The 26,709-nt window shown below is 36.1% G+C and overlaps 1 protein-coding gene across 1 annotated transcript in view; it reads left to right on the forward strand.

The window, feature by feature from the left end:
• Nucleotides 1-26,709, forward strand: part of TTC6 (tetratricopeptide repeat domain 6) — a 246,572-nt gene that overhangs the window by 108,303 nt on the left and 111,560 nt on the right. Inside the window, exons 7-9 of the mRNA XM_074393424.1 lie at nt 2,304-2,498; nt 14,125-14,266; nt 26,354-26,458. Coding sequence (XP_074249525.1) covers nt 2,304-2,498; nt 14,125-14,266; nt 26,354-26,458 — 442 coding nt within the window. The remainder of the gene's footprint in view (nt 1-2,303; nt 2,499-14,124; nt 14,267-26,353; nt 26,459-26,709) is intronic.

Raw genomic sequence — 26,709 nt, forward strand, 5'->3', positions numbered from 1 at the left:
CACACCATGCTAATCTCTGAAGCAGTCCCAGCCACATGGAGTAGTCAGTGGACAGACGAGCATTAACCCTCTAGATAAAGGGTCAAAGTGGGTGACATAAAAGTAGAGTAACTTACAAAAAAAGAGTTTGTAAAAAAGAAAAGAAGATAAACTTGGCAGAGAAGTCTGTCCTTGAGATCTTGTTGGAAGGATATTTAGACATGGACAAAAGGGTAGACAGCACTGTATCCATAACTGAAGGGACTGACAGGTCTAGTCTTGTGACTTGTCCTGGAAACTGATGAGAATAGCTAACATCTGCCATGTGAGAGACACCATTCTAAATGCATTCACTCTTCTTTCTTAAAGCAACTGTATCCAGGAGAAGGCATAAATACATTAATTGACTTGCTTAAGACCAAGCGAGAATTACAAACAGTGTTTGAACCCAGGCAGTCTGACTTCAATCTGCACTCTTAATCACAATGCTAGAAGTAAGTGCAAATGCTAGGAGCCTTGAAACAGAGAGAGGAAGTTGGACAGATGCAGTAAGCAACAACCAACCAATGTGCTGAGTAAAGGAGCACTTAAAGGAGATTAATCTGGTAGAATTTTGCAGAGGGGAAGAATAGACAGAGGGTGCCATGCTCAACCCAACTGGCCAACGACTGCCTGTGCAGGCTGAGGTGATGAAGATGTGCTGGCAGTGAGGATGGAGAAGGAGCACAGCTGAGCACTCCTGTGCAGGGGAGAAACTCAGTTTTCTCCATTGGATGAACAGGCAAAAGAGAGAGGGGTCAAATATGTTTTCTGTCTTCAAAATGAGAAATCTAATCGAGGTAGTGATATTGGAGGTAAGATTTGAGAGTTCTCAGCACAGAGGTAGTAGCTGAAACACTAAAGAGGATTTTTCCAGTGTACAAAGAGAAGTTCAAACCTCAGAAACCACATCCAGTTTGGAAACTGGAGAAGGAAAACTAACGACTAAGTCAGATTTTGATGAATTTGAGAGGTAGATGGAAATCTGGGATAGTGCAGCATTAAAGGCCCATGAAGGAAGAGCGATTTCAACAAGTCATTCATATTCTCAGCTGTGTTTTAGGGGTCAGAAGAGAAGGTGATCTAAAGATGTAAAGTTGATTTGATTTGATGAAAAGAAGACCATTTGGTTATGTAAGCTTTAGTAGGAAGGTAGGCATGGAGTACTTCTGGAAAAGGGCACTTCCACCCAGAAGTCACTAATAGGCAAGAAGTTTGGCTGATAGGCAGTAATGTTGTGGGTAGATACTAGTGGATACCCAATTTTGTGACCCATCTAAAATAAGGATAATTATACCTCCAACAGAGCTTCATTGTGGGAATTAGAGAAAATGTGTGTAGAGGACTTAGCACAGAATCTGGCATGTAGTAGGTGCTCAATAATTGTTGATTGGATGACAGGTGGCACTTGGGATTAAGAAAGCAGACTTTCAGCCGTGCTCAGTGGCTCATGTCTAATCGAGCACTTTGTGAGGCTGAGGCAGGCGGATCACTTGAGGTCAGGAGTCTGAGAGCAGCCTTGCCTACATGATGAAACCCCATCTCTACTAAAGGCACAAAAATTAGCTGCTCATGGTGGCACAGGCCTGTAGTCCCAGATATTTGGGAGGCTGAGGCAGGGGAATCACTTGAACCTGGGAGGCAGAGGTTGCAGTGAGCTGAGATCGTGTCACTGCACTTTAGTGTGGGTGACAGAGTGAGACTCTATTTCAAAAAGAAAAAATAAAAAGCAGATTTCATGTCATCCTCTCTACTTAGGAAAGACAGGAGACAGAGTCAAGTTTCAGCAGAGTGGGAAAGGAGGTGCCATACTGACTTAGTGATACCCAGAGTTCCATCAATGCTACTTAATGGTTAATGCCCTACCAATATTGTTCCACTTCTTTAGGGACATTAGCATTTGAGCAGAGTAGCAAAGGAATAATGCATGAAGGCTGAATATGACGTCTCTAGACTGAGTTTCAGAGTTCAGGAGAGAAGAGGTTAGGGTGGGATGATGAAGAGTTTGTTTTTAGACTTATTGATCCTGAGATGCCTGTAGACTGTAGTCTCTAGAGGTGCAGGCTAAGCTATTATACAGCAGGCAGTTGGACACAAGTTTAAAGCTCTAGACAATGGCCTGAGATTGTGATATTAGCTTTGTTATATACCATTATTGTAGTTTTAAATCAGATCTCCTACATTTATATATGTCTTCAGAACCTGAACTAAGTTATCAGTATAAATGTACTTTGTATCTAAAGGCCACAACATGATGAAAGCCCACTTTCTTTTCTCTGTTGCAGAATTCCACGAGACTATTCCACGCCGCACCTTCACAATCTGTGCACCACCGTCCCAGCCCGGCAGCTGCCCGTTGACTTGTGCCTGGCTTCTCGAGTGTATCACACTGCTAGCAGGAAAGGCCACAATACTCTGCTTGGACTCTTTGGAACCTCTTTCTTAGACGATCGCTTTACAGATGAAGAACAAACAGAGAGGTAAGAGTTCCACTGGTAATTTTATTTTAAACTAAATTTAAACTTTCAAGTAAATCCTGCCTTTGAGGACTAGATTTTAAAGACTTGATGCTGTTCTTGGACACTAAAGAGTGGGGAGCAGTTTTTGTTCTTTTCCAATGCTTCCTCAGGTACACAGTCTGGGTCTGTGTCTCCATTTCCTGAAGGTATTAACAACAAACCCATTCCCAAATGTAAGGTAACTTTAGTATTCTCAGAGTGTTGCATAATACATACATGATCTCATTTGTTTGTCATCACAACTCTGGAGTACAGATCTGGAAATTGAGGGTAATAAAAGTTAAGCAAGCTAGTCTTTTGAACTAGATTTCACCGTCATTGGGCATACTTGGGTTCAGGGATCACATATCAAAGTCATTGCTCTTGGAGTTCACTGCACTTCTCCTTGGGTCTCACCTTCCTTTGGAATCTACATATTCTTTTGTGGAGAGCATATAATTGACAGCATCCTCAAAAGAGAGGAGAAAAGGGAAGGGACCTAAGGTTTATTCTGCAGTAGCTATATTCCCAGCACTGTGCTGTGTGCTTTGCATATGTTTTCTATTTAAATCTTCAACTTTAAGGGAGAAGTTGTAATTTCCATTTTATTCATGAAGAAATTTAGGGTTTGTGATATCAGGTTACTTGCTGAAGTTCTTATCTCTTGATAGTAATTAGAATCCAGGTTTGTCTAACTCAGTTTTTCTCAGCCTTTTCATTATCACCCACTTAAAGAGAATTCTAAGGCTTTTTTTCCTAATCACCCCTGCTAACTAAATTTTAATACACCAGATATACTGTATATCTGTTTATATGCTATATGAATGTCTGCGTTTTATAAATAAAAAGACTAATCTGTACTCACTCTGTGCCCACCCACCCAAAGCACCAGTATCTCCTGCCCATTGAGAATGCTTGCAATACAGTCTCTTGCCTTTCAGAAGCCATGGTAAAAATACTGAAAAATGTACTACATGTTTTAAGACTATTACAAATATGAAATATTAAGTTAAATGGAAAATTTATTAGTACCCATACTTTTCATGGTATATTTTGAATGAATTTTCTCTAACTTTACTTCTAGTAAAAATTGCAACACTACTGCATTCTTTCATGAATTAAAAATTACCTGGTTTCCCAGTGATTAGCAATCACAATTAGTTTCAGTTTGAATTCCTAAAAGAAGGTCATATTTATGTTTGTTTTCTATGTAGGCAAAAAAATTAGAGTTTATTTGTCAATCATAATTTTATACCTCTCAAATCTGTTAGTTTTGCTTTATCAAATTACAGTTTTGAAAAAAATTGTATATAAAGAATTTTTGAAATTTCAGAACTGCTCCAGCATCTCCAGTAGAAAACAGCAATTCAGCATGCCATTCTTTGCAATGTATTTTAGAGCCTAAAGCTGGGAGTAGAAAATAAAGACATAAACATAATCTAGTAGTCATGAAACTCTATTGTTTTGAATCATTCCCATTAGCACTACGCAAGCCAAACATCATTTGCAGGACTTACAGCTTCAATTATTCATGCAAAGTGTTAGAAATGCTGGTTTCTTTCCAATTCTGAAAATATTTTTCTTCCAGTAGACTTCACTATCTTTTTCCAAGAGAGTCAATAAACGTTCTATTTGATGAGGATAATTCTTGGCAATTTGTTTCTAAGTACCAAATAAGAAGTTAATTTAAGTACTGAATATTTAATTCTCCAGCATCTATCTCTTGAGGATTACCTTGCTAAACATAGCTTAACCTTTACAAAATATATCTGTCTGCTGAACCTACAAGTTCAGAGAAATGTATAATTTTTTTCCGCACTACTGAGTGTTCTCAAGAAAGGTAACTGTAAACAAAATGAATACCATATCCTTTCATTTGATGGCTTTTTGCATTTTTTTGTGCAAAGATCAGTTAACTTCAAAGGTAGTAATGCTTGTTGTTGTATAGTTTTAATGCTTTCCCAATTTTGTGTAATCATTTATGGAAAACACCAAGAATATTTTAATGGAATTGTAAGAGTATATACTTGTTTATTTGAACAGCATTGTAGTGTTCAAACTTAGGCTTATTTTGCTAAACAGTAATTATGATGAGAACCATAAAAATATTTATTTATTTATTTATTTATTTATTTATTTATTTATTTATTTTTTTGAGACGGAGTTTTGCTCTTGTTGCCCAGGCTGGAGTGCAATGGCGTGATCTCGGCTCACCGCAACCTCCGCCTCCTGGGTTCAGGCAATTCTCCTGCCTCAGCCTCCTGAGTAGCTGGGATTACAGGCACACGCCACCATGCCCAGCTAATTTTTAGTATTTTTAGTAGAGACGGGGTTTCACCATGTTGACCAGGATGGTCTCGATCTCTTGACCTCGTGATCCACCCACCTCGGCCTCCCAAAGTGCTGGGATTACAGGTTTGAGCCACCGCGCCCGGCCAAAAATATTTCATATTGGCCATATTTTTGCTTTAAAAATATTTGTATATTATATGGAGAAGTTTGTAGACATTTAGTTCAACTTTTTGGTATGGAATTTTATATTTGATGCTTTAAAGTAGGGGAAATCATTAAAAGTGTTTAAAGACAGATTAATGTTAATGGCTTAGTGAACAGCCTTCCAGACATCTTTTGTATATGTATGTGTTTAAACCACATGTGACATTCCATAGTCTGAGTTTCTACATTTACTTCATGATATTTACTACTTCATACAATTTTTTTTTTTTTTTTAAAAGAGACAGGGTCTTGCTCTTTTGCTAAGGCTGGTACACAATGGCACAATTGTAGCTTACTCTAACCCTGAATTCCTGGGCTCAAGTGATCCTACCACCTCAGCCTCCTGGGTAGCACTAGGGTAATTATTTTTTTTTGTAGACATAGAGTCTCACTATGTTGACGAGGCTGGTCTCAAACTCCTAGCCTTAAGTGATCCTCATGCACCAGCCTCCTAAAGTGATAGGATTACAAGTGTGAGCCACTGTGCCTGGCCAAATAGTTGCTACTATAACCAAGCTGCAGTGACACTGTTTATGCCAATTTATGACACTGTTCTTTTCCTTACACTCTTGCCAAACTATGATTGTTACTCTTTTTGAATTTTTAAAAATCTTTTATTATTTTTATTCATTTCTTGTAAGGTTGAACATATTTTTACATGCCTCTTGGTTATTTGCTTTTTTCCTTTTGAGAATTACTAGATCATATTTTGTGGAGTTGTCATATATTTCTTTGTTTTGTAAATGATCTTTTTATATTAAAGATTTTGTATTATTTTGTAAATGATCTTTTTATATTAAACATTTTAGTTATTTGCCATATATATTATAGATATATTTTTAATTTGTTGTTTGCTTTTTAGTTTTGTTTATGGTGTTTTATGCTATCAGAAATTTTTTAATGTAGCAATTGTTTTATGTGTTTTTTTCTTAATGCTAATCTTAGAAAGGGTATTTATATATTTACATTTGAATGTATTCTCTCATATTTTCTTCTAGTAACTTTGTGGTTTTCTTTGAAAAAAATTAAATATTTAATCCATTTGTAATTTATTTTGATAAGAATAATTGTAAAATATACTTCATTCAATGAATTTTCTTTTCCTCACTGAATCAAAATGCCAACTTTTAAATACCTTAAATTCCAATATGTTGAGTCTATTTATGGAATTCTGTTCCATTTCACTTATTTGTCCATCTAAAACTGCTTGTGTATTTTCTTGATTCACCACCAATAGAAAGTTGATGGCAAAAACGTGTCCTACAAACATTGGCTGACCTGTTCAAATCAGGCCCCCCTCTTAGCCAGCTCCTCGGTGGTGAACAATGACAGGCTATAGATCCCAGACTTAACCTTCTAGTTGGCTTCAAATTAAAAAAGAAATTTCTAGTCAATTTTTGTAAAATATGTGGACAGATCATTAGTTTTATACATTAGAACAGCAGCAACCACAACTGAAAAACCAAAGGTTAACTGTCAAAATTCAATGTTTAATTTCATTTTTGATTATTACAAAAAAAAATACAAATATTTTAACAAATATGCAAGAACATGCAAGCAAATGCAAAAATGAAAAACAATTATTCAAGATCTTGCCATTCATAGATAACACTGTTAACATTCTTAAATATAGGATTCCAGATTTTTCCTTTTGCAAATAAATAAGATAGAACAAAACCAGAATAATACTATATGCATAATGTTTTATAATCTAACTTTTAAAAACTTATCTCTAAATATATTTCCATGTCAAGAAATAGTGAAATCAAATGACATGCCAAACTCTGTGGTAGGCACAAGGTAGGCATTAGAGAGGCATCTGCAAACAAGAGAAACATAACCACTGCCCTCAGGGAACCTGGAGATCAGTGAAAAGAGAAGTGAATTAATTACTGTGAATGTGACAATTAATATGGAGGTGTGCAGAGTGCTATGGAAACATGTAAGAGGAGTCCCTGTTTATTTGGGGAGATTGGAGGAAATGATACTTATATTGAATATATGTATAGAAGATAGGCAGGAGGAGGGGAAAGAATGTTTTACATCTTTGGTACTCAAAATGTAGTCCACAGACTAGTGGCATCACCATCACCTGGGAACGTGTTAGAAATGCAGGAAATTTGTATACACATTGAGGTTTGAGTTCATGCTGTGGACCATTGGAATCCATCTGAGAATTGCAAAGAAGTCCAGTATTAGAGAACAGGAAGCATAGTGGTACATTTGAAGCTAGAGAGAAGGCAGGATTTTATGGTTACCCTGTATGTGTATGTGAGGGCATGCGTGAGTGCTTGGGGGAGGGATTCTTAGTCACAGTGCACTGGGAAAGCATTGATAGGGTTTCTGAGGAAGAATAACATGATGAGGTTTGCTTTAAGATCTCGCGGTCCTTGTCTTCTCAGTTGTGTTTGATACAGTTGATCACTTATTCTTACGGAAGTCACATTTATCCCTTGGCCTTAGGGACCACTTCTTTCTTGGTTATCTTCCTGCTTCCCTGGCTGTGGCTTCTCAGTCCCTCCTTGTGGGACTTCTTCTCATCCCTTGACTTCTCAGCATTGGAGTGGCCAGGCTTACCAAGGTGATCTTATCAAGGACCTTTATATGCTGATGACTATCAGTTGGTAAGAGAAATGCACAAGGATGTTCATCATATCACTTTTTATATTAACTAAAAACTGGAAACAACCTAAGCATCCACCAGTGGAATTTTAATTGTGCATTCAATAATGAGATGCATTGCAACCATAATAAAGAATGAGGTAGTGCTCTGTATTCTAAAAGGAAGTAGAACTAAATGCAGATGTATGTGATTATATAAAACAACTTTTGTGTGTGTGTGTGAGTAAGAAAATTCAAGAAACTGTTAATTGTGATCTTCTTGTTTTCATTCTACCCTAAACTCATAAAAGTGAAAAAACTACTTTCTTTGTTTTTGCTTTATTTATATGGTACCTATTTCCACTTTCATTTTAGTCTGTCTTAGTTGTGTCCCTTGTAGATTGCATAGACTTGAATATTTTTGAACCAATCAGAATTTTTTTCTTATAATAGGTTGGGTTACCCCATATTCATTTATTGTCCTATCAGATTTACTTGGTATTATTTTTTGTCATTTTATAGTCTCTTTTTTTCTTTTTTGCTTCTTTGCTATTTCCTATAATCTGTTTCATGTGCCAGCATTTGCCTATGTGCTTTTTGTTTGTATTATTATCTGACGTCTAATCTTGTGGGACAGAAATGTGAAGCCAACCTGTTTTTTATTTATTTGCATGTAATCTGCTTCTCCTTACTCATCTAGATGCTTACAGAATTTTATGTTTTTCTTTAATTTGAACAATTTCCCTAGCATATGTTTGAGAGTAGATTGCTTTCTAATTAATTTGGGGGGGTGCACAGAAAGCCCTTCTAATATGCAAATATAGATCTTGACTATAGGACTTTTTTGTTTTATTTTGAGTAATGTTTCTATTCTATTTATTTTGTGCATTTCTTCAGGAAAATCAATTAGCTGTATGTTGGATCTTCATTATCTTTCCTCTACATTTATCATTGTTTGGCTTACATTTATCTCTCAAACTTCTGTTCTTCAGAGGTTTCATTTTCTGTGGTATAAAATTCCATTGTAAGACTGATATGGCATTTACATATTTTTCTAAATTCTATCGGTCTCTTAAGAGAATCTCTGTTGTTTATCTGAATTTTATTACCTCAAGAACACAAAAAAATCTTTCTAAAATATTTTTGTTTCCTATAATAAATCTTTCCCAAAAGGATGTTCTTTCTGTCACTTTTTAAATGCTGTATTTCATTCTTGTAGTTTGCAGACTGTCTTTACAGAAATCATTTTGGGTTTTTCTGTGTACTCATCTTTGAATGAAAACAAGTTATTTCTGGCTACCCAAAGTTAATGTTGGATAGATTTATCTGGCATTTTTTGACTGTTTATCTTGGAGGTATTAGGATAGTACTTTTAGATCTTAAGTAGGAGAACCAAAGTTGCAGGTTTATGTTAGTAGTTGAGTCATTCAGAATCTTGAAAGGCATTGGGGGTGGGATGGAACAGGATCTGAAAAATTGTCTTTTATAGCTTCTCTCTGTGATTTTAAAAGTATCGTATTAAGGGTGACCTTTTCCTGTCGGGTTTTCTATATGGTAGATTATTATAAGCTTTTCTGTGCATATATATATATATATATATATATGCGCATACATTTCATGAACATGACATTATATATGTTATTTTGGCAACTTGTATTCCTTTGAGGATACCTATCTATCTATATAAATAAAAATGTAGAGATACATATATGAGTAATTATTTTGACTTACTATCTCTACTAATGATAGCTTACAAATCAGATATATAAGGTGTACTTTTATTTGAAAAATTTTATTCAAATCCTTCAAATAAGGTAATAATATTTGTTGAGAAAATGGAAAATCGTCTAACAGAAAAAATTCACTGAAGTACAATACATTTATTATTTAATTTTGTATCAATAACAACTCTATGTAGTAGATAAAATCATTTTATTTCCCAAATAAAAAATACAGCATAATGATTGACTAGTCCATGTTTATGTAGCTAGAAAAAGCTAGGATTCAAACCCAGTTCTTTATATTTTAAATGTGGCTTCCATTATGTTCTACTGCTTTGTGTATTCATGAAAGGTCCTCTCATGTTTTCTCTTTATGCTTAATTCCGTATACTCACTCTCATTCTGTTTTTAGGACCAATTTGATCTAATCTAGGAAGAATCTGAGGAGGCTTAGTTGGATAACCTTTGTGAAGCATATTTTATTTTTTCTTGGTGGTTTGTTTTTGATCCATTGTAAACCAATTTTGGAAGCAGGACTTCTGCTTATACAGAATGGGGATTTTTATGTTACTATTGCTTGTTCCCACGTAGGAACTGAAAAATCCCCTATTTTGAGTCTAGGCCAAGGATGTGGCCTTGGTAATTGTGGGAGACTTCTCTGATGGTGATTACTTAATTACTGAAAGCTTTGGAGTCTCTGAATATTGCCTGGTTTTGTACTTCCTATCACTGGTTGTCCCCCACCCAAATGTGCCATCATCTCATGCTAGACCTTTTTAATTATAGTGTACCCAGGACCTGTGGTCTGTTACACTTCATTTGTAATACTCTGTTCTGTCTCATATGCTTTTTATTTCCTACCAATATGGATATCTAGGACTGACCTTCCCCTACCATCTGCCATTTCTCAATGATCAGGTCTAATCCTAGCCCAACCCCTACCCCTTACATGGCCTTGTTCCTTGATACATAATCCAAGCAGTGGCCTAAGGTATTACACCAAAGAACATGTGTATATCACCAACGTGTGAGTTGGTGATATATGTCACAGAAGTACACTGAACAGAGTTATAAGAGATCTTAGTAGTTCCCTAGCCTAAGCGGCTCATATTGTGGATGAGGAAACTGAGGAAAATTTTGCACTCTAAATTGTAGTTGCTGGCAGAGATAGAACTGGAATCAGTAGTAACCTCATTTTGAATTTGTTATATTCACTTTGAACAAATAGCCCCATCAGTATGCCTTTAGCATTTTTTTTAAAAATACGGATTGGGATGACAAAAATCATTTCAGTATGCACTATCAATGTCTGGTAATGTTTTAGACTTGTGTATTTCTGTTTTTATGCAGAAATGCCAAAAAAGGAATTATTTGGAAATTTGTCTGTTTCCATAACTGCCAATATGTGAAAGCTGTATATTTTAAAAAGTAAAGCAGTATCATTCCACCAGATGTCACTGTTTGCATGTAGTAATGAAGTTACAGTGATTAAAAATACAATGTACCCCTCCCCAGTCATGTTTTGTTAAAAAAAAAAAATTCTATGTAGTTATATACTTACTCTTCTACAAACTTATTTCATCAAGACGATATTTTCTGATCTTTTTAAAACATACAAAGTATTCATATGCTTCTGCTGTAGATTTTAAAGAAAAAATAATACAAGACTAAAGAAAATTATCTGTAGATTAACATTTTCAAGAAGATGAATACCTAAAGCTTTTTCCAGACTTTGGAGTCTGCTTTTTAAACAACATTCTCTATAAGTTAATGTTTTCCAAATGGCAGATTGTGACCCAGTGAGTGGGTTGTGAAATCAGTTTAGTGGTTTGCTGTGAGCACTTTAAAAAATGGTATCTAGAATAGAACCATTGCATCTGAGATTGACTTTGGTGAAACTTTTGTATGTGAGCACCCTTAAAATTTCCCTGTATGCATCTTCTGTGAGTTACTTAAGAGTGACTGTGAGCAACATCCTATGAAGCCTTTCATGCTTTTGTACACCAAGGAGCAAGATAAATTTGTTAAGAAAGAGACAGAGAAGCTGTAATGGAGGACCTCTCTGTTAGGGTCATACCAAGGTAGAGGAGGATTGCTGGAGGGAGATAAAAATTTCTATGTAAGTGGTTCGTCTTAGTCATACAGGAGCATAAAGGTTAACCTTAGGTAAGTCTTTCTACTTAGAAAGGTAGACATGAAGGCCTCCATTCATGTCTACCAGAGCTCTGCACTCTAGAATGTCCAATGACCTTCACTTTCTTCCAACCAATTCGTATTTCCCTTTAGTGTGCTTTTGGAATATGAAAGAGCAAACGACAGTAAGGGGTAAATGACTTTTACTACCCTGTTTCTGGCTTAGAGCCGGAGAAAAGTACAGCAGTGCCTTTAGATAACTTCTTAGCCACTACTCTCCTCATCAGCACCTCTCTCTCCCTACAACCTATCTTAGAAGTACTTATTGATCCCGATATATGTATTCACTTGTCTTATTCTTAGTCCCTAGGCCTTCTCCTGTTCTTTTGTTTTCCTAGATGTACTAGGATTCAGCTGCAGAAAACAGAAACATCTTGTATTAGTCTCTTCTTATGCTTCTAATACAGACAGACTCAAGACTAGGTAATTTAGAAAAGAAAGAGGCTTAATTGACTCACAGTTCTGCAGGACTGAGGAGGCCTCAGGAAACATAATCATGGTGGAAGGGGAAACAAACATATTTTTCTTCACATGGTGGCAGCAAGAAGAAATGATGAACAAAAGGGGGAACAGTCCCTTATAAAACCATCAGATTTTGTGATAACTCACATCACGAGAACAGCAGCATGGGGGTAACTGCCTCCATGATTCAGTTACCTCCCCCTGGGTCCCTCCCACAACACATGGGGGTTATGAGAACTACAATTCAAGACGAGATTTGGGTTGGGACACTGCCAAACCGTATAACATCTTTAGCTCTTTTAAGCAAAAAGGGATTTAGTAATGGGAATTTGGTGTTTTAAAATCAGTGAGTGGGTTAGAAAAATGGGCTTTAGGTAGGGAGATCTCCCAGGGATGACTCACACAGCATGTTCAACTGGCTGCCTAGGGCACTGCTGCTCCTGACATGGGAAGGTGGCAAATCTGGAAGCCAGCACTGGCAACATACCACCTTAGCTGAGATTCAGGGATTAAGTATCCTTTATTGTCACAGCTTTGGACTTTGGAGCCACACTGTATCTGTTTGACATGCTCACTGGCAAAGGACAAACAAAAAACACAACTTACAAAGTCGTAACTAGAACACTGCTACAGAAGAACTCAACGTTGTCATGACTATACTTGCCAACAGAAACATCAGAACCCTTTGCCTTCTAAATTGCATTTGGTTAGTAGATTCTAGATAATATCTAGAACAATGGCTTCAGGAGAGTTTTTTTTTTTTTTAATAGAGTCTTACTCTGTTGCTCAGGTTGGAGTACAGTGGCATGTTCTTGGCTGACTGCAACCTCTGGTAGGGCTCAATAGCTGATTTTTGTATTTTTAGTAGAGATGAGGTTTCACCATATTGACGAGGCTGATCTTGAACTCCTGGCCTCAAGTGATCTGCCTACCTTGGCCTCCTAAAGTGCTGGATTACAACCATGAACCACCATGCCTGGCCAGGAGAGTTTTACCTCCCGATCCTTGGCAGTTCAGGAAAGCACATTAGGAGGAGGATGGAATGCGTGTTGAATGACAGTGGTATTCACCTTGCTGGGAGTAGAGTTTTAACCTGTCTTTGAATTCAGGTATTTTAGTAGGTAAGATAGGATTTTTCATGACTCTACTTTGACAAAGCCGTATCTTCTCCAGCATGGCTCTGAGTGGGTCTACTTATTAACAGCAGGTATGATGGGATTTGAGGATTTCAGTGTATTTTTAAGCAACTGAAATCAGTTGGGTTTTTGCATGCTTAGTTTTCACATTTGGTAACACATAAAGTGGCTCTTCATGCAAGAATATATTAGTAAGTTAGAGGGAACAGTAGCTCTAAATGCTTCCATGTGATATTGATATTCTATAGTATGTTTGTGGTACATGACTGCATATATATTCTTAGATATTTTGTCTTTATGTTCATTTTACTCTTTATTTTACAGTTAAGTGTTGCAATACAAATGTTAGTGTATTTCTAAGCCAGTCGGTAGGTCGGTAATTAATGATACGTTTTATCTTCAAATTTTGATTTGTCTCATGTTTCAGCTTAAGGCTTTTATTGATAATTTTTGTTCCATATGTCTTCTTATGTATATGTAGCTTTTAGCCTAGAAAGGAAGACTTGATGTCTAAACAGTTTTCTGTTTATCCCAGCAAGAAGGAAAAACCATAATGTGAGAAGACACTTCTGCTTAGGCTGATGCTTTGCCCTAGTCCAAGAACAAAACTTTGTGTGTATGTGTGAGCTTGGAATGGGGAGCAGGTGAGAGATCAGAAGGTAGAGAAGCTTTTTTTTTTTTTTTTAAAAAAAAAAAAAAAAAAAAAAAAACCTCTTTTGTAACTAGGCTTCATAGGGTGAATTTATTATTCCAACATAATGAAACAAAACCATCATAAATGTTACTACTAAAATATGTTAAGAACTAGATATGAGTATTTTTTGATCATTTCTAATTTTGGATTATCTGACTTCTACACAATCTCCCTTTAGTGGAGATGTCAAATGTCCATAATAAAAGTCCATGTGTTTATTTCAGCAGAGTTATGAAATGAGGGCAAACGCCTTATGCTTTGTCAACTACTTGAAAAACAAACTTATTGTTCTTATCACATTGTAGAATATTGTATGGAATTCCTGTTATGGATGACAACCAAGAATATGTCCATGTTCCTCCGACACTGCAAGGGATACCACCTGAGTTGGCACAAGGAACTAGAGAGCGTGCTCACAAACCACACTTGCAAGTCTTGGGAGAGGAGGTAAGGACTTTCTTTAATATCAGTTTTCTCTACCTCACAGGTTCTCAAACTTTTTGGTTTTAGGAGACTTTTTTCACTCTTAAAAATTATTGAGAACTGGCTAGGTGTGGTGGCTCATGCCTGTAATCCCAGAGCTTTCAGAGAACATGGTGAGAGGATTGCTTGAGCCTTGGAGTTTGAGACCAGCCTGGCCAATATAATGAGACCTCGTATCTACAAATAGTAACCCAGCCTGGTGGCACATGTCTGTGGTCCCAGCTACTTGGGAGGCTAAGGTGAGGGAATCACTTGAGCCCAGGCAATTGAGGCTGCAATGAGCCATGATTGCACCACTGCACTCTAGCCTGGGCAACAGAGAGAGACCCTTTCTCTCTCAAAAAACAAACAAACAAACAAACAAAAAAAACAATTAAGAACCTCAATAATTTTTTATGTGAGTTATATCTATTAACACACTGTTAATAATGAAAACTGAGAAAATGCTAAAATACTTATTTATTCAAAATTGCAGTAATAAAGTTCTATATGTTCCTTATACCTGTAATCCCAGCGCTTTGGGAGGTTAGGGCAAGAAGATTGCTTGAGGCCAGAATTTTGATACTAGCCTGGGCAACATATTGAAATGCCGTGTCTACAAAAATAAATATAGAATAGTGAGCTGTGCATGGTGGTACGTGCACAGCTCACTGTGGTCTCAGCTACTTGGGAGGCTGAGGTGGGTTGATTGCTTGAGCCCAGGAGGTCAAGGCTCAAGTCAACTAGGGTGCCAGGGTGACAGAGTGAGAGCTTCCCAAAAAAAAGTGTTTTTATGAAAAATAATTATGTTATGAGAAAAAAATTTAGTCAGAAACTAAGATTAAAAAAATATAATGCCTGGCTTAATAAAAGACAAATGGACTCTCATGTCTGTTTCTGCATTCAATTATGTGGCAGTTTGTTTTGTCGAAATGTGTGAGAAGATTCTGGCCTCACAGAAATTTGCAATTAGAAAAGTTAAATTATTTTAATAGCCTTTAAAACATAATTGTCAATATTTTCCTTTGGTAAAACACCAAAACTTAACAAATGGTAGGTTCTTGAAAGTTGCAAGACTTCTACTTCTGAGGAAGATGGAGTAGAAGCAATTTTTGCCATTCTTCCTGCTAAGTATGAGTAGAAACCCTGGGCATTGCAAATATAAGTAGACTCTGCAAGGTGAGGAGAAGGAGGCACAATAGCTAAGAACTTTGGGACCAAAAGAACAGCATGGTGGTGAGTTAGTTTACACCAGCGGGTAATGAAAAAAAGAATCCCCAACAAAAGCTTGTTATCTCTAGCCAAAGAACCAGGAAAGAGGTAGCCTAGCAACACAGAAAATTTTTAGACAAATAATTCAGTACTCCACCCAAAAACCACAGTAAAAAACTGTGGCCCCACCCTCACTTCTACCAGTAAAGGCCTACAGGGAAACCTAGACTTCTGCCCTTGGCAGAGCGTCACAAGGTTCTTCAACACTACTGCCAAGGTGGGGTCAAAACAGGCTCAGTGTGGAGCTGGGACTTTCATCTCAGTAGAGTGGAATGAGATTTCTCCGTACTGTCAGGTGGGACCATCTGGGGATCTTGGGCTTTCATCCTCCTCTAATAGTAATGAGCCAGTCCTCCCACTCCCCACTGTGTTAGTATCGGAAGGGAGGTCCAGTGAAGTGTCTGCTAAAAGAGGGTGTTTAAATGGCATCCATAGTCCTATATCATAATATCCAAAACATTCAAATTTCAATTGAAAATCACTAATTCTAGTAAGAACTAGGAAAATCTCAAACTGAAAGTAAAAGGAAAATTGGTAGATGACAATACTGAGATGACATAGAATTATCTGATGAAAGATTTTAAAGCTGTCATCATAAAGATGCTTTAATGACCAATTATGAACGCTTGAAACAAATTAAAGACAAAAGATTCAGGAAGGAAATAGAAAGTCTTAGTAAATGAATTGAAGACATAGAGAAGAAACTTTAAAATACTAGACTCAAACAATACAATAATTATAATGAAAAGTTTAATGGTTGGGCTCAAAAGTAGAATGGAAAAGAGAGAAAGAATCAGCACACTTGAAGACAGAACAATTAGAATGTACTCGATATGTGCAACTAAGGGAAAATGGACTGAAAAAAATTTTAATAGAGCCTTAGGGAATCTGAGGGATTATAACAAAAGATCTAGTATTTGTGTTATCACAAAGGATGGGGTGAGACTGAAAAGTACTGAAATAAGTAATGTATGAAAAGTTCACCAGTTTGGCAAAAGGCATAAAACTACATATTCAGGAGCCTGAACAAATCCCAAACTGGAAATATTCAAAGAAATATAGACCAAACCACATAATATTCAAACTTCTGAAAATGAAAGATAAATAAAAACCTTGAAAGTAAAACCTGGAAACCATCATTCTCAGCAAACTGACACAAGAGCAGAAAATCAAACACCACATATTCTCACTCATAGGCAGGTGTTGAACAATGAGAACACATGGACACAGGGAGGGGAGCACTACACACTAGGGTTTGTAGGGGGGAAATGGGGGAGGGATGGGGGGTGGGGAGGTGAGAAGAGATAGCATGGGGAGAAATGACAGATACAGGTGAGGGGACGGAAGGCAGCAAACCACATTGCCATGTGTGTACCTGTGCAACAATCTTGCATGTTCTTCACATGTACCCCAAAACCTAAAATGCAATAAAAAAAAAAAGAAAAAAAAAAGACATGCTACCTGTAGAGGAAAAATAATTTGCATGGAAATGGGCTTCCCATGAGAGGTGATGGAGGCCAGAAGTAATTGGCAGAATATTTTTCAAGTGCTGGAAGAAAACAAATGTGTTCCCAGAATCATCTTTTCAGAAAAATATCCCTTAGGAATGAAGGAATCAAGACATTCTCAATAGAAGGAAAGTAAGAGAATTTGTTGCCTACCCTAAAAAAATGGCTCAGAAAAGTTCTCTAAATGGAGAGAAATAACAAGAAAAAAAATCCAGGAATATCTAGAAGGAACAAAGCACATGTAAAGCAAAAATATGGGTAAGTTCAATAAAGTTTCCTTCTCCTTTTGAGTTTTCTAAGTTCTGTTTGTCAGTTGAAGCAAAATTTATCATGCTGATGTGGTTGTAACAGAATAGAGAGGAAATATTTGGGTTATATTATAAATGGGAAAGGGTAAAGAGACATAAGGGAGGTGAGATTTCTATATATCACTTGAACTAGTAAGATGACACCCTCAGCCATTAGTGATAAGCTATGTTTATAAATTGTAATACTTAGAGTAACAATTAAAAAGCTATATAGAGATATACTAAAAACACTATAAATAAATAAAAGTAGAATTCTAATACCTGTTCAAGTAACCTACATGAAGACAGGAAAAAGAAAACAGAGGAACAAAAGCAACCAGGCAGAGCAGACAGGAAACAAAATCTAAAATGACAGATTTAAGCCCTAACTTAAATGTAAATGGTTAGAATATAGCAGTTAAATGACAGAATCAGAAACTGGATTAAAACACATGACCCAGATATATAATGTTTACAAGAAACAAACTTAAAACATAATGATATAGACAGCTTGAAAATAAAAGGGTTAAAAATACGCAAACATCAATTTTTAAAAAAGTGGAAATGGCTATATTAATGTCAGATAAGATAGACTTCCAAGCAAAGAAAGTTATGAAAGAGAGGGACGTTATATTATGATAAAAGTATCAGCACATCAAGAAGATATACCAGTCTTAAAAAATATATGCACCAGACAACAGAACTGCAAAATATGCAAAGCAAAATCTAAGAACTGAGAGGAAAAATAGACAATTCCACAATTGTAGTTGGAGAGTTCAGCATTTCTCTCAAGAATTGACAGAACACTTAGAAAATCATTAACACCCCCATCAACCAGTAGGTTCCAGTTGAAGTTTATACAACACTGTACCCAACAAAAGCAGAATGCATATTCTTTTCAGATGCCGTGAAGCATATACCAGGATAGAGCAAATCCATGATGGACTAAAAGTAGAAACCAGTAAGAGGAAGATAACAAAAATCTCCAAACATTTGGGATCTAAACAGTACAGTTATAAATAATATATGGGTTACAGGAGAAGTTTCAAGGAATTTAAAAAATACGTTGAACTGAATGAAAATACAACATATCAAAATTTGTGGGATATAGCCAAGCAGAATTTATAGCACTAAATGCTTTCAATAGAAAAGAGAAAGTCTCAAATTAATGATTTAAGCTCCCACCTAAGAACCAAGAAAAAAAGAGCAAAATGAACCCCAAAGAAGCAGAAGAAAAGAACAAAAGCAGAAATCAATGAAACTGAAAACAGAAAAACAGTAAGGAAAATTAATGAAAGAAAGAGCTAGTCACTTGAAAGGATAAATGGATAAATGAAATTAATCTCTAGCTAGACTGACAAGAAAAAAAAAGAAAAGCCATAAATTACCAATATTAGAAATGAAATGAGATGTTACTACAGACCCTGCAGATATCAAAAAATTAATGTAGAGATACTATGAACAACTCTGCACACACATTCATTTGATAACTTAGATGACATGAAGAAATTCTTGAAAAACACAAACTACCACAACTCACCCAGTATAAAATAATTTGAATAGCCTGTAGATATTAAGGACATTGAATTATTGATTTATAAAACATTCCCCTTCACCCAAATATGTCAGCCCAGATGATTTTACTAGAGAGAATTCTACCACACATTTAAGAAATAATTAACACCTATTCTATAAAATCTCTTTCAGAAGGTAAAAGAGGAGGGAAGACTTTCCAATTCATCTTTCGAAGCTGGTAATACCCTAGTACCTAAACTAGAAAGAGACACTAAAAAAGAAAGAAAGAAAAATGCAGACCAATATCCTTGCTATGATTCAAATGTTTGTCTCCTCCAAAACTCATGTTGAAGTTTAATTTTCATTGTAACAGTACTAAGAAGTGGGACCTTTAAGAGGTGATTAGGCCCTTATGGATGGGAAGACTGCTGTTAGAAATAGGCAAGTTCAGCCCCTTTTTTCCCTCTTAGACTTTCTGCCTTTTACCATGTGAGGGCATAGTAAGAAGGCTTACATCAGATGCTAGTGCCTCGATCTTGGACTTCTTCTTAGCCTCCAGAACTGTGAGAGAATAAATTTTTATTCTTTATAAATTATCCAGTCTCAAGTATTCTGTTATAGCAGTGCAAAACAAACTAAGACAACTCCTTATAAATATTCGATATAAAAATCCTTAACAAACGTTAGGTCATAGAATTAAAAATATGTAAAAATAATTATCCACCATGACTTTAGGGAATTATTTCAGAGATTGAGACTGGCTCCATAGTGGAAAGTCAATCTTTGTAATTTATCATTTTAACACAATAAAGAAGAAAAATTGCATGATCATGATTGTCAATGAAGAGAAAGCATTTAACAAATTTCATCACCCATTTCCATGATAAAAAATTTCAGAAAAATAGGAATAGAGGGAAATTTCTACAGCTTGATAAAGAGCATCTACAAAAACCTAGTGCTAACATTGTATTTAACGGTGAAAGCCTAATTGTTTTCCCACACCACTCTTACTCAACATAGTGCTGCAAATTTTAGGCAGTGTATTAAGGCAAGAAAGGGAAAGAAAAGCTTGAAGACCAGAAAAGAAGCCATACAGCTGCCCTTGTGTGCATATAACATGATTATCTACACAGCAAATTCTGAGGAATCATCCGGGTGCAGTGGCCCATGCTTGTAAACCCAACACTTTGGGAGGCCAAGGCAGGCAGCTTGGTTGAGCCCAAGAGTTTCAGACCAGCTGAGGCAATATGACAAAACCCTATTTCTATAAAAAATACAAAAATTAGCTGGGTGTGGTGGTGTGTGCCTGTAGTCCCAGCTTTCAGTGAAGCTGAGGTGGGAGGATCACCTGAGCCTGGGAGGTTGAGGCTGCAGTTAGCTGTGATCATGCTCTACACTCCAACCTAGGGAACAGTGAGAGCCTGTGTCAATAAATAAATAAATTAAATAAATTCTGAGGAATCTGTAAAAGAAAAATCTCACAGAACTAATAATTGAGATCAGTAAAGTGACAGGATACAAGATAAACATGAATAATTCATTGTATTTTTATGTATCTATAGATGAATGTGTACTGAAATACATACTGAAATTAAAACTCTATCATTTATAATTGGTAACAACTGAAATAATTAAGTGTAGATCTAACAAAACATGTATATAAGTTAGATGCCAAGGACTACAAAATGCTGATAAAAGAAATAAAAGTGATCTAAGAGGCCGGGCACGGTGGCTCAAGCCTGTAATCCCAGCACTTTGGGAGGCCGAGGCGGGTGGATCACAAGGTCAAGAGATCGAGACCATCCTGGTCAACATGATGAAACTCCGTCTCTACTAAAAAAAAAAAAAAAAATACAAAAAATTAGCTGGGCATGGTGGCATGTGCCTGTAATCCCAGCTACTCAGGAGGCTGAGGCAGGAGAATTGCTTGAACCCAGGAGGCGGAGGTTGCAGTGAGCCGAGATCGTGCCATTGCACTCCAGCCTGGGTAACAAAAGTGAAACTCCGTCTCAAAAAAAAAAAAAAAAAAAAAGTGATCTAAGAATATAGAGAGATTCCATATTTATAGATTGGAAGAATCATCATAGTAAACATGTCATTTCTCCTCAAATTGATATACAGATTTAAGCAATTCCTATCAAATTTCCAGCAAGACTTTCTTTCTTTCTTTTCTTTTCTTCATTTTGTTTTTGTAGATGTAAACAAGAGTATTCTAAAATTTGTGTGGAAATGGAAAGAAAGTAGAATAGCTAAAACAATTTTAGATAAGAAGAATAAAATGGGAAGCAGTTTATCCAGCTTCCTGACTTACTGTATTCAGACTGTGTGGTCTTGGTGGATGGATAAACCTACAGATCAATGTGGCAGAGCAGCAAACCCACACGTGGACTTATGTAGATATGTAAAACTGATTTTTTTAATAAAAATGCAAAAATGATTCAATGGCATAGGATAGCCTTTTCAAACAATTAGTGCTGAATCAATTGTACATCCCACAGCCAAAAATAAGAACCCTGACCTAAGTCTTACCTCCTATAAAAAATGTGTTTAATAATTCGCAGACAAATGTTGGATGAGACCAACATCATCCTGATACCAAAACCTGACAGAGATACAACTAAAAAAGAAAATTTCAGGCCAATATCCATGATGAATACTGATAAAAAAATCCTCAATAAAATACTGGCAAACCAATCCAACAGCACATCAAAAAACTTATCCATCACAATCAAGTAGGCTTCATCTCTGGGATGCAAGGCTAGTTCAACCAACATATGCAAATCTATAAACGTAATCCATCACATAAATAGAACCAAAGACAAAAACCACATCATTATCTCAATAGATGCAGAGAAGGCCTTTGACAAAATTCAACAGCTCTTTATGCTAAAAACTCTCAATAAATTAGGTATCAGTGGAATATATCTCAAAGTAATAAGAGCTATTTATGACAAACCCACCACCAATTCCAGTTTTTGAATGGGCAAAAACTGGAAGCATTTTCTTGAAAAATTGGCACAAGACAAGGATGCCCTCTTTCACCACTCCTATTCAACATAGTATTGGAAGTTCTGGCCAGGGCAATCAGGCAAGAAAAAGAGTATTCAGTTAGGAAAAGAGGCAGTCAAACTGTCTCTATTTGCAGATGACATATTTGTATATTTAGAAGACCCCATTGTCTCAGCCCAAAATCTCCTTAAGCTGATATGCAACTTCAGCAAAGTCTCAGGATTCAAAATCAATGTGCAGAAATCACAGGCATTCCTATATACCAGTAATAGACAAACAGAGAGCCAAATCATGAGTGAACTCCAATTCACAATTGCTACAAAGAGAATAAAATGCCTAGGAATACAACTGACAAGGGATGTAAAGGACCTCTTCAAGGAGAATTACAAACCACTGCTCAAGGAAATAAGACAGGACATAAACAGATGGAAAAACATTTCAATATCATGAAAATGGCCATACTACCAAAAGTAATTTATAGATTCAATGTTATCTATAAATAAGATTGACTTCCTTCACAGAATTGTGAAAAACCAGCTTAAACTTCATAAGGAACCAAAAAAGAGTCCCATAGGCAAGACAGTCCTAAGCAAAAAACAAACAAACAACAAAAAAACAAAAACCAAATTTGGGGGCATCATGCTACCTGACTTCAAACTATACTACAAGGCTACAGTAGTCAAAACAGCATGATACTGGTCCCAAAACAGAGATATAGACCAAGGGAACAGAACAGGGGCCTCAGAAATAATGCCACACATCTACAACCATCTGATCTTTGACAAACTGTACAAAAATAAGCAATGGGGAAAGGATTTTCTATTTAATAAATGGTGTTGGGAAAACTGGCTAGCCATATGCAGAAAGTTGAAACTGGATCCCTTCCTTATACCTTATACAAAAGTTAACTCTAGATGGATTAAAGATTTAAACATAAGACCTAACACCATAAAAACCCTAGAAAAAAAAACTAGGCAATACCATTCAGGACCTAGGTATAAGCAAGGACTTCATGACTAAAACACCAAAAATAACGGCAACAAAAGCCAAAATAGACAAATGGGATCTAATTAAACTAAAGGGCTTCTTCACAGCAAAAGAAACTATCATTAGAGTGAACCAGCAACCAACAGAATGGGAAAAAAATTTTTGCAATCTACCCATCTGACAACGGGCTAATATCCAGAATCTACAAATAACTTAAACAAATTTACAAGAAAAAAAATAACCCCGTCAAAAGGTGGGCAAAGGATATGAACAGACATTTCACAAAAGGAGACATTTATGCAGCCAACAAACATATGAAAAAAAAGCTTATCATCACTGGTCATTAGAGAAATGCAAATCAAAACCACATTGAGATACCATCTGATCCCAGTTAGAATGGCAATCATTAAAAAATCAGGAGACAACAGATGCTGGAGAGGATGTGAATAAATAGATTACACTCCCACTGTTAGTGGGAGTGTAAATTAGTTCAACCATTGTGGAAGACTGTGTGGAAATTCCTTGAGGATCTAGAAATAAAGAAATTCCATTTGACCCAGCAATCCCATTACTGGGTATGTACCCAAAGGAGTATAAATCATTTTATTATAAAGACACATGTACATGTATGTTTATTGCAGCACTGTTCACATTGGAACCAACCCAAATGCCCATCAATGATAGATTGGATAAAGAAAATGTGGCATACATATTACCACAGAATACTATGCAGCCATAAAAAAGGATGTGTTCATGTTCTTTGCAGGGACATGGATGAAGCTGGAAACCATCATTCTCAGCAAACTGACACCAGAACAGAAAACCAAACATGGCATGTTCTCACTCATAAGTGGATGTTGAACAATGAGAGCACATGGACACAGGGAGGGGAACATCACACACCAGGGCCTGTTTGGGAGTAGGGGCCCTCCTCCCTCCCTTTTCCCTCTCCTCTTCTCCCCTCTCCTCTCCTTCTCTTCCCTTCCCATAGGATCTTGCTCTGTTGCCCAAGCTGGAGTGCAGTGACATGCTCACAGCTCAATGCAGCCTTGACCTCCAGGGCTCCAGGGATCCTTCCATTTCAGCCTCCTGAGTAGCTAGGACTACAAGCACATGCCATTACACCTGGCTAATTTTTAAATTATTTTGTAGGGTGCTACTATGTTGCCCAGGCTGGTCTTGAACTCCTAGACTCAAGTGGTCTTCCAGCCTTGGCCTCCCAAAGTTCTGGGACAGGTGTGAGCCACCATGCCCAGTCATGATGTTTCTCTGATTTGATTGGATTATGTGATTTTGGGAGGAAGATCACTGAGTTAAAAAGTGCCATTTTCATAACTTATCGGGGTACATACTATCAACATTATTTATCAATGTTGATGTTAACCTTTGTCACCTGGCTAGGTAATGTTTACCAGGTTTCTTCATTTAAAGTTTCTCTTTTTTTCCCCTTCTCATGTTACTCTTTTCAGAAGGAAGTCACCATACATAGCCTGCATAGCCACACCTCAGAAGTGGGGAGTTAATGTTCCACCTCCCTAAGGGTAGAGTGTCTACAAAAATTTGTTAGAATTTATTAGAATTCTTCTGTATAGGAAGTGTGTCTATTCTTCTCATTTATTCATTCAGTCATTTATTTATATCAGTATGATTTGTGAATATGTTATACTTGGAGTTATAATCCAGTATTAGGTTATTATTATTATTAGTTTTTTTTAAAATTGTTTGATCTTTGGCCATTGGGAATTCCTTCAGTTGGCTTCTATGTCTCTTTCTTAATTTTTGGCAGTATTAGATCTTTTAGGCTCATCTGTGTATTTCCTGCCCCAGTTCTAGAATCAGCCATTTCAATAAGGAGCCCTGGCTTTTCTTTATTGGGAAATATAATTAAAAACTAAGATCCAGGCAGTAGGTGTGCTTGTTTCTACTAGGCATTGTTGCATCTAGGTCTTGTCAGCTGACAAAGCAAGGAAATGTATGTGTGTATATAAACTTGTATAAATAAATACACAAATCTATACATATCTCTATATGTAAACATCTGTATCTATAGTGAGCTAAATATGAGTTCTTACTGATACATCCAACTCTTAATTCTTCACCTCATGGATAATTCTGGTTTCCTTCCTTTTCTTTAAACTTCTACTCCAGCTGTGACAAACCAGGTTTCCACCATTCTCCCTCAATTTATTAAAATTTTCAATTCCAGTACACATGCATAGAAGTATCAGAATTGTTAATTCATAATCATGTGGGCTACAACTTTATTACCTAATGTACAATGCTATGTGTACAGTTCCTTTTGCCTTTAGTTTTATATACTCTACTCATTTCCAAAATTACTGAGGTCAGCAATTTTTCTCCCCACCCCCATGGGTGAGATTATTTCATATATTTGTAATATAGTTAGATTGTTTTATTACATTCTGTATTTCAGCCTGGGATTCCTCCCAACCTCCTAAAGGATTTTTAAAAATTCATATTACAGATGAGATCAGGCATGTTTAGGGTGGTACGGCCATAAACATAAATTTGCATTTCATTAAAATTCACTCCTTGTGCTTCAAAGTTCAATGGGGTTTTAAAAATATATGATGTCATGTAGCCACAATTCTAGTATCAAACAAAATAGTTTCATATTCCTAAAAAATTCCCCTAGGCCTGATTAATTTTTATTTGGAAAAGAAATACAGAAACCAAACTAGCAAACACCTGACAATATGTTAGTATGATTTTGAAAATGTTAACATTTCATCATACTTGTTTCACATTTTTTAACATAAAAATTTAAAAATTATTAAATTAAGTCCTCTTGTATTTTTCTTAATTCCATTTCTATTCCTCCCTCCACAGCAGTTACTGTTACAATTATAGCAGCCTTTCCAGTCCATGAGTTTATACTTCACTAGATGTATCTGGGAGCCTAACCAATAAATAATACATTTTTTTGTGTTCTGGATACTTTTATATAAATGACATAGTTTTATGTATCTTTCTAAAATTTGCTTATTTTATTCTCAATCCCATGCTTCTAAGATCCATCTTTAGATCATAATTTTTGTGTTTTATAGTGTTTATGAGTATACCACATTTTATTTATGTTACTCTATTAATGGACATTTAGATTGGGTTTTATTTTTTATTTCGTATGCTCTGTGAATACCCCATACACATCTCCCCATGCATGTGTGTAAGGATTTGCTTAGACTATATAGCTGGAAATGAAATTCCAGGAGGATGTGGCATGTACACTTTCTGCTGTACTAGAAATGGTCAATTGGCCTCCAGTATGTTTCCTCAAGTCCTTAGCATCACTTGGTAATGCAAACTTTTACATTTTGCTAATCTGATGGCTTTAAAAAATTATTTCCTAGATTTTCAGAAGCTGCATAACCAAAAATCCTCCTCTACTAAAGCTAATTTTGATGGGAGATTGGGTTTTTAGTCTTGGGGCCTTTTCTTCCTGTTTCTAATAACCTTTTATGTTATTTTCAAAGATGTGTGCTTATCCAGAATTCACAAAGTTGTTTTGGAATACAGCTGCACCTAAATTCTCTGTTCCAGAATCCGTCATAAAGGAAACTCTATATCCAAAATATGAGGTAATATATCAAAGCAGTTTTCTCTATTATTGTTGTAGTTATTATTGAATAATTAAATTGTATAATTAGCTATGATGTTAAATTTCACTGGATATTTATGTAAATTGCCAGTTATTGTCATAATTAGATTAATTGGCTATCACCATAGAAACTACTTATATATGTAAATAATAATTATATGTATGTATAAAATTATATACCTACAGACTTATAAATTTATAATTTTATATGTTCATATGACATATAACTAT

This window comes from Saimiri boliviensis, chromosome 2 (assembly GCF_048565385.1).
Source record: "Saimiri boliviensis isolate mSaiBol1 chromosome 2, mSaiBol1.pri, whole genome shotgun sequence".
In the NCBI taxonomy this organism is placed as follows: Eukaryota; Metazoa; Chordata; class Mammalia; order Primates; family Cebidae; genus Saimiri; species Saimiri boliviensis.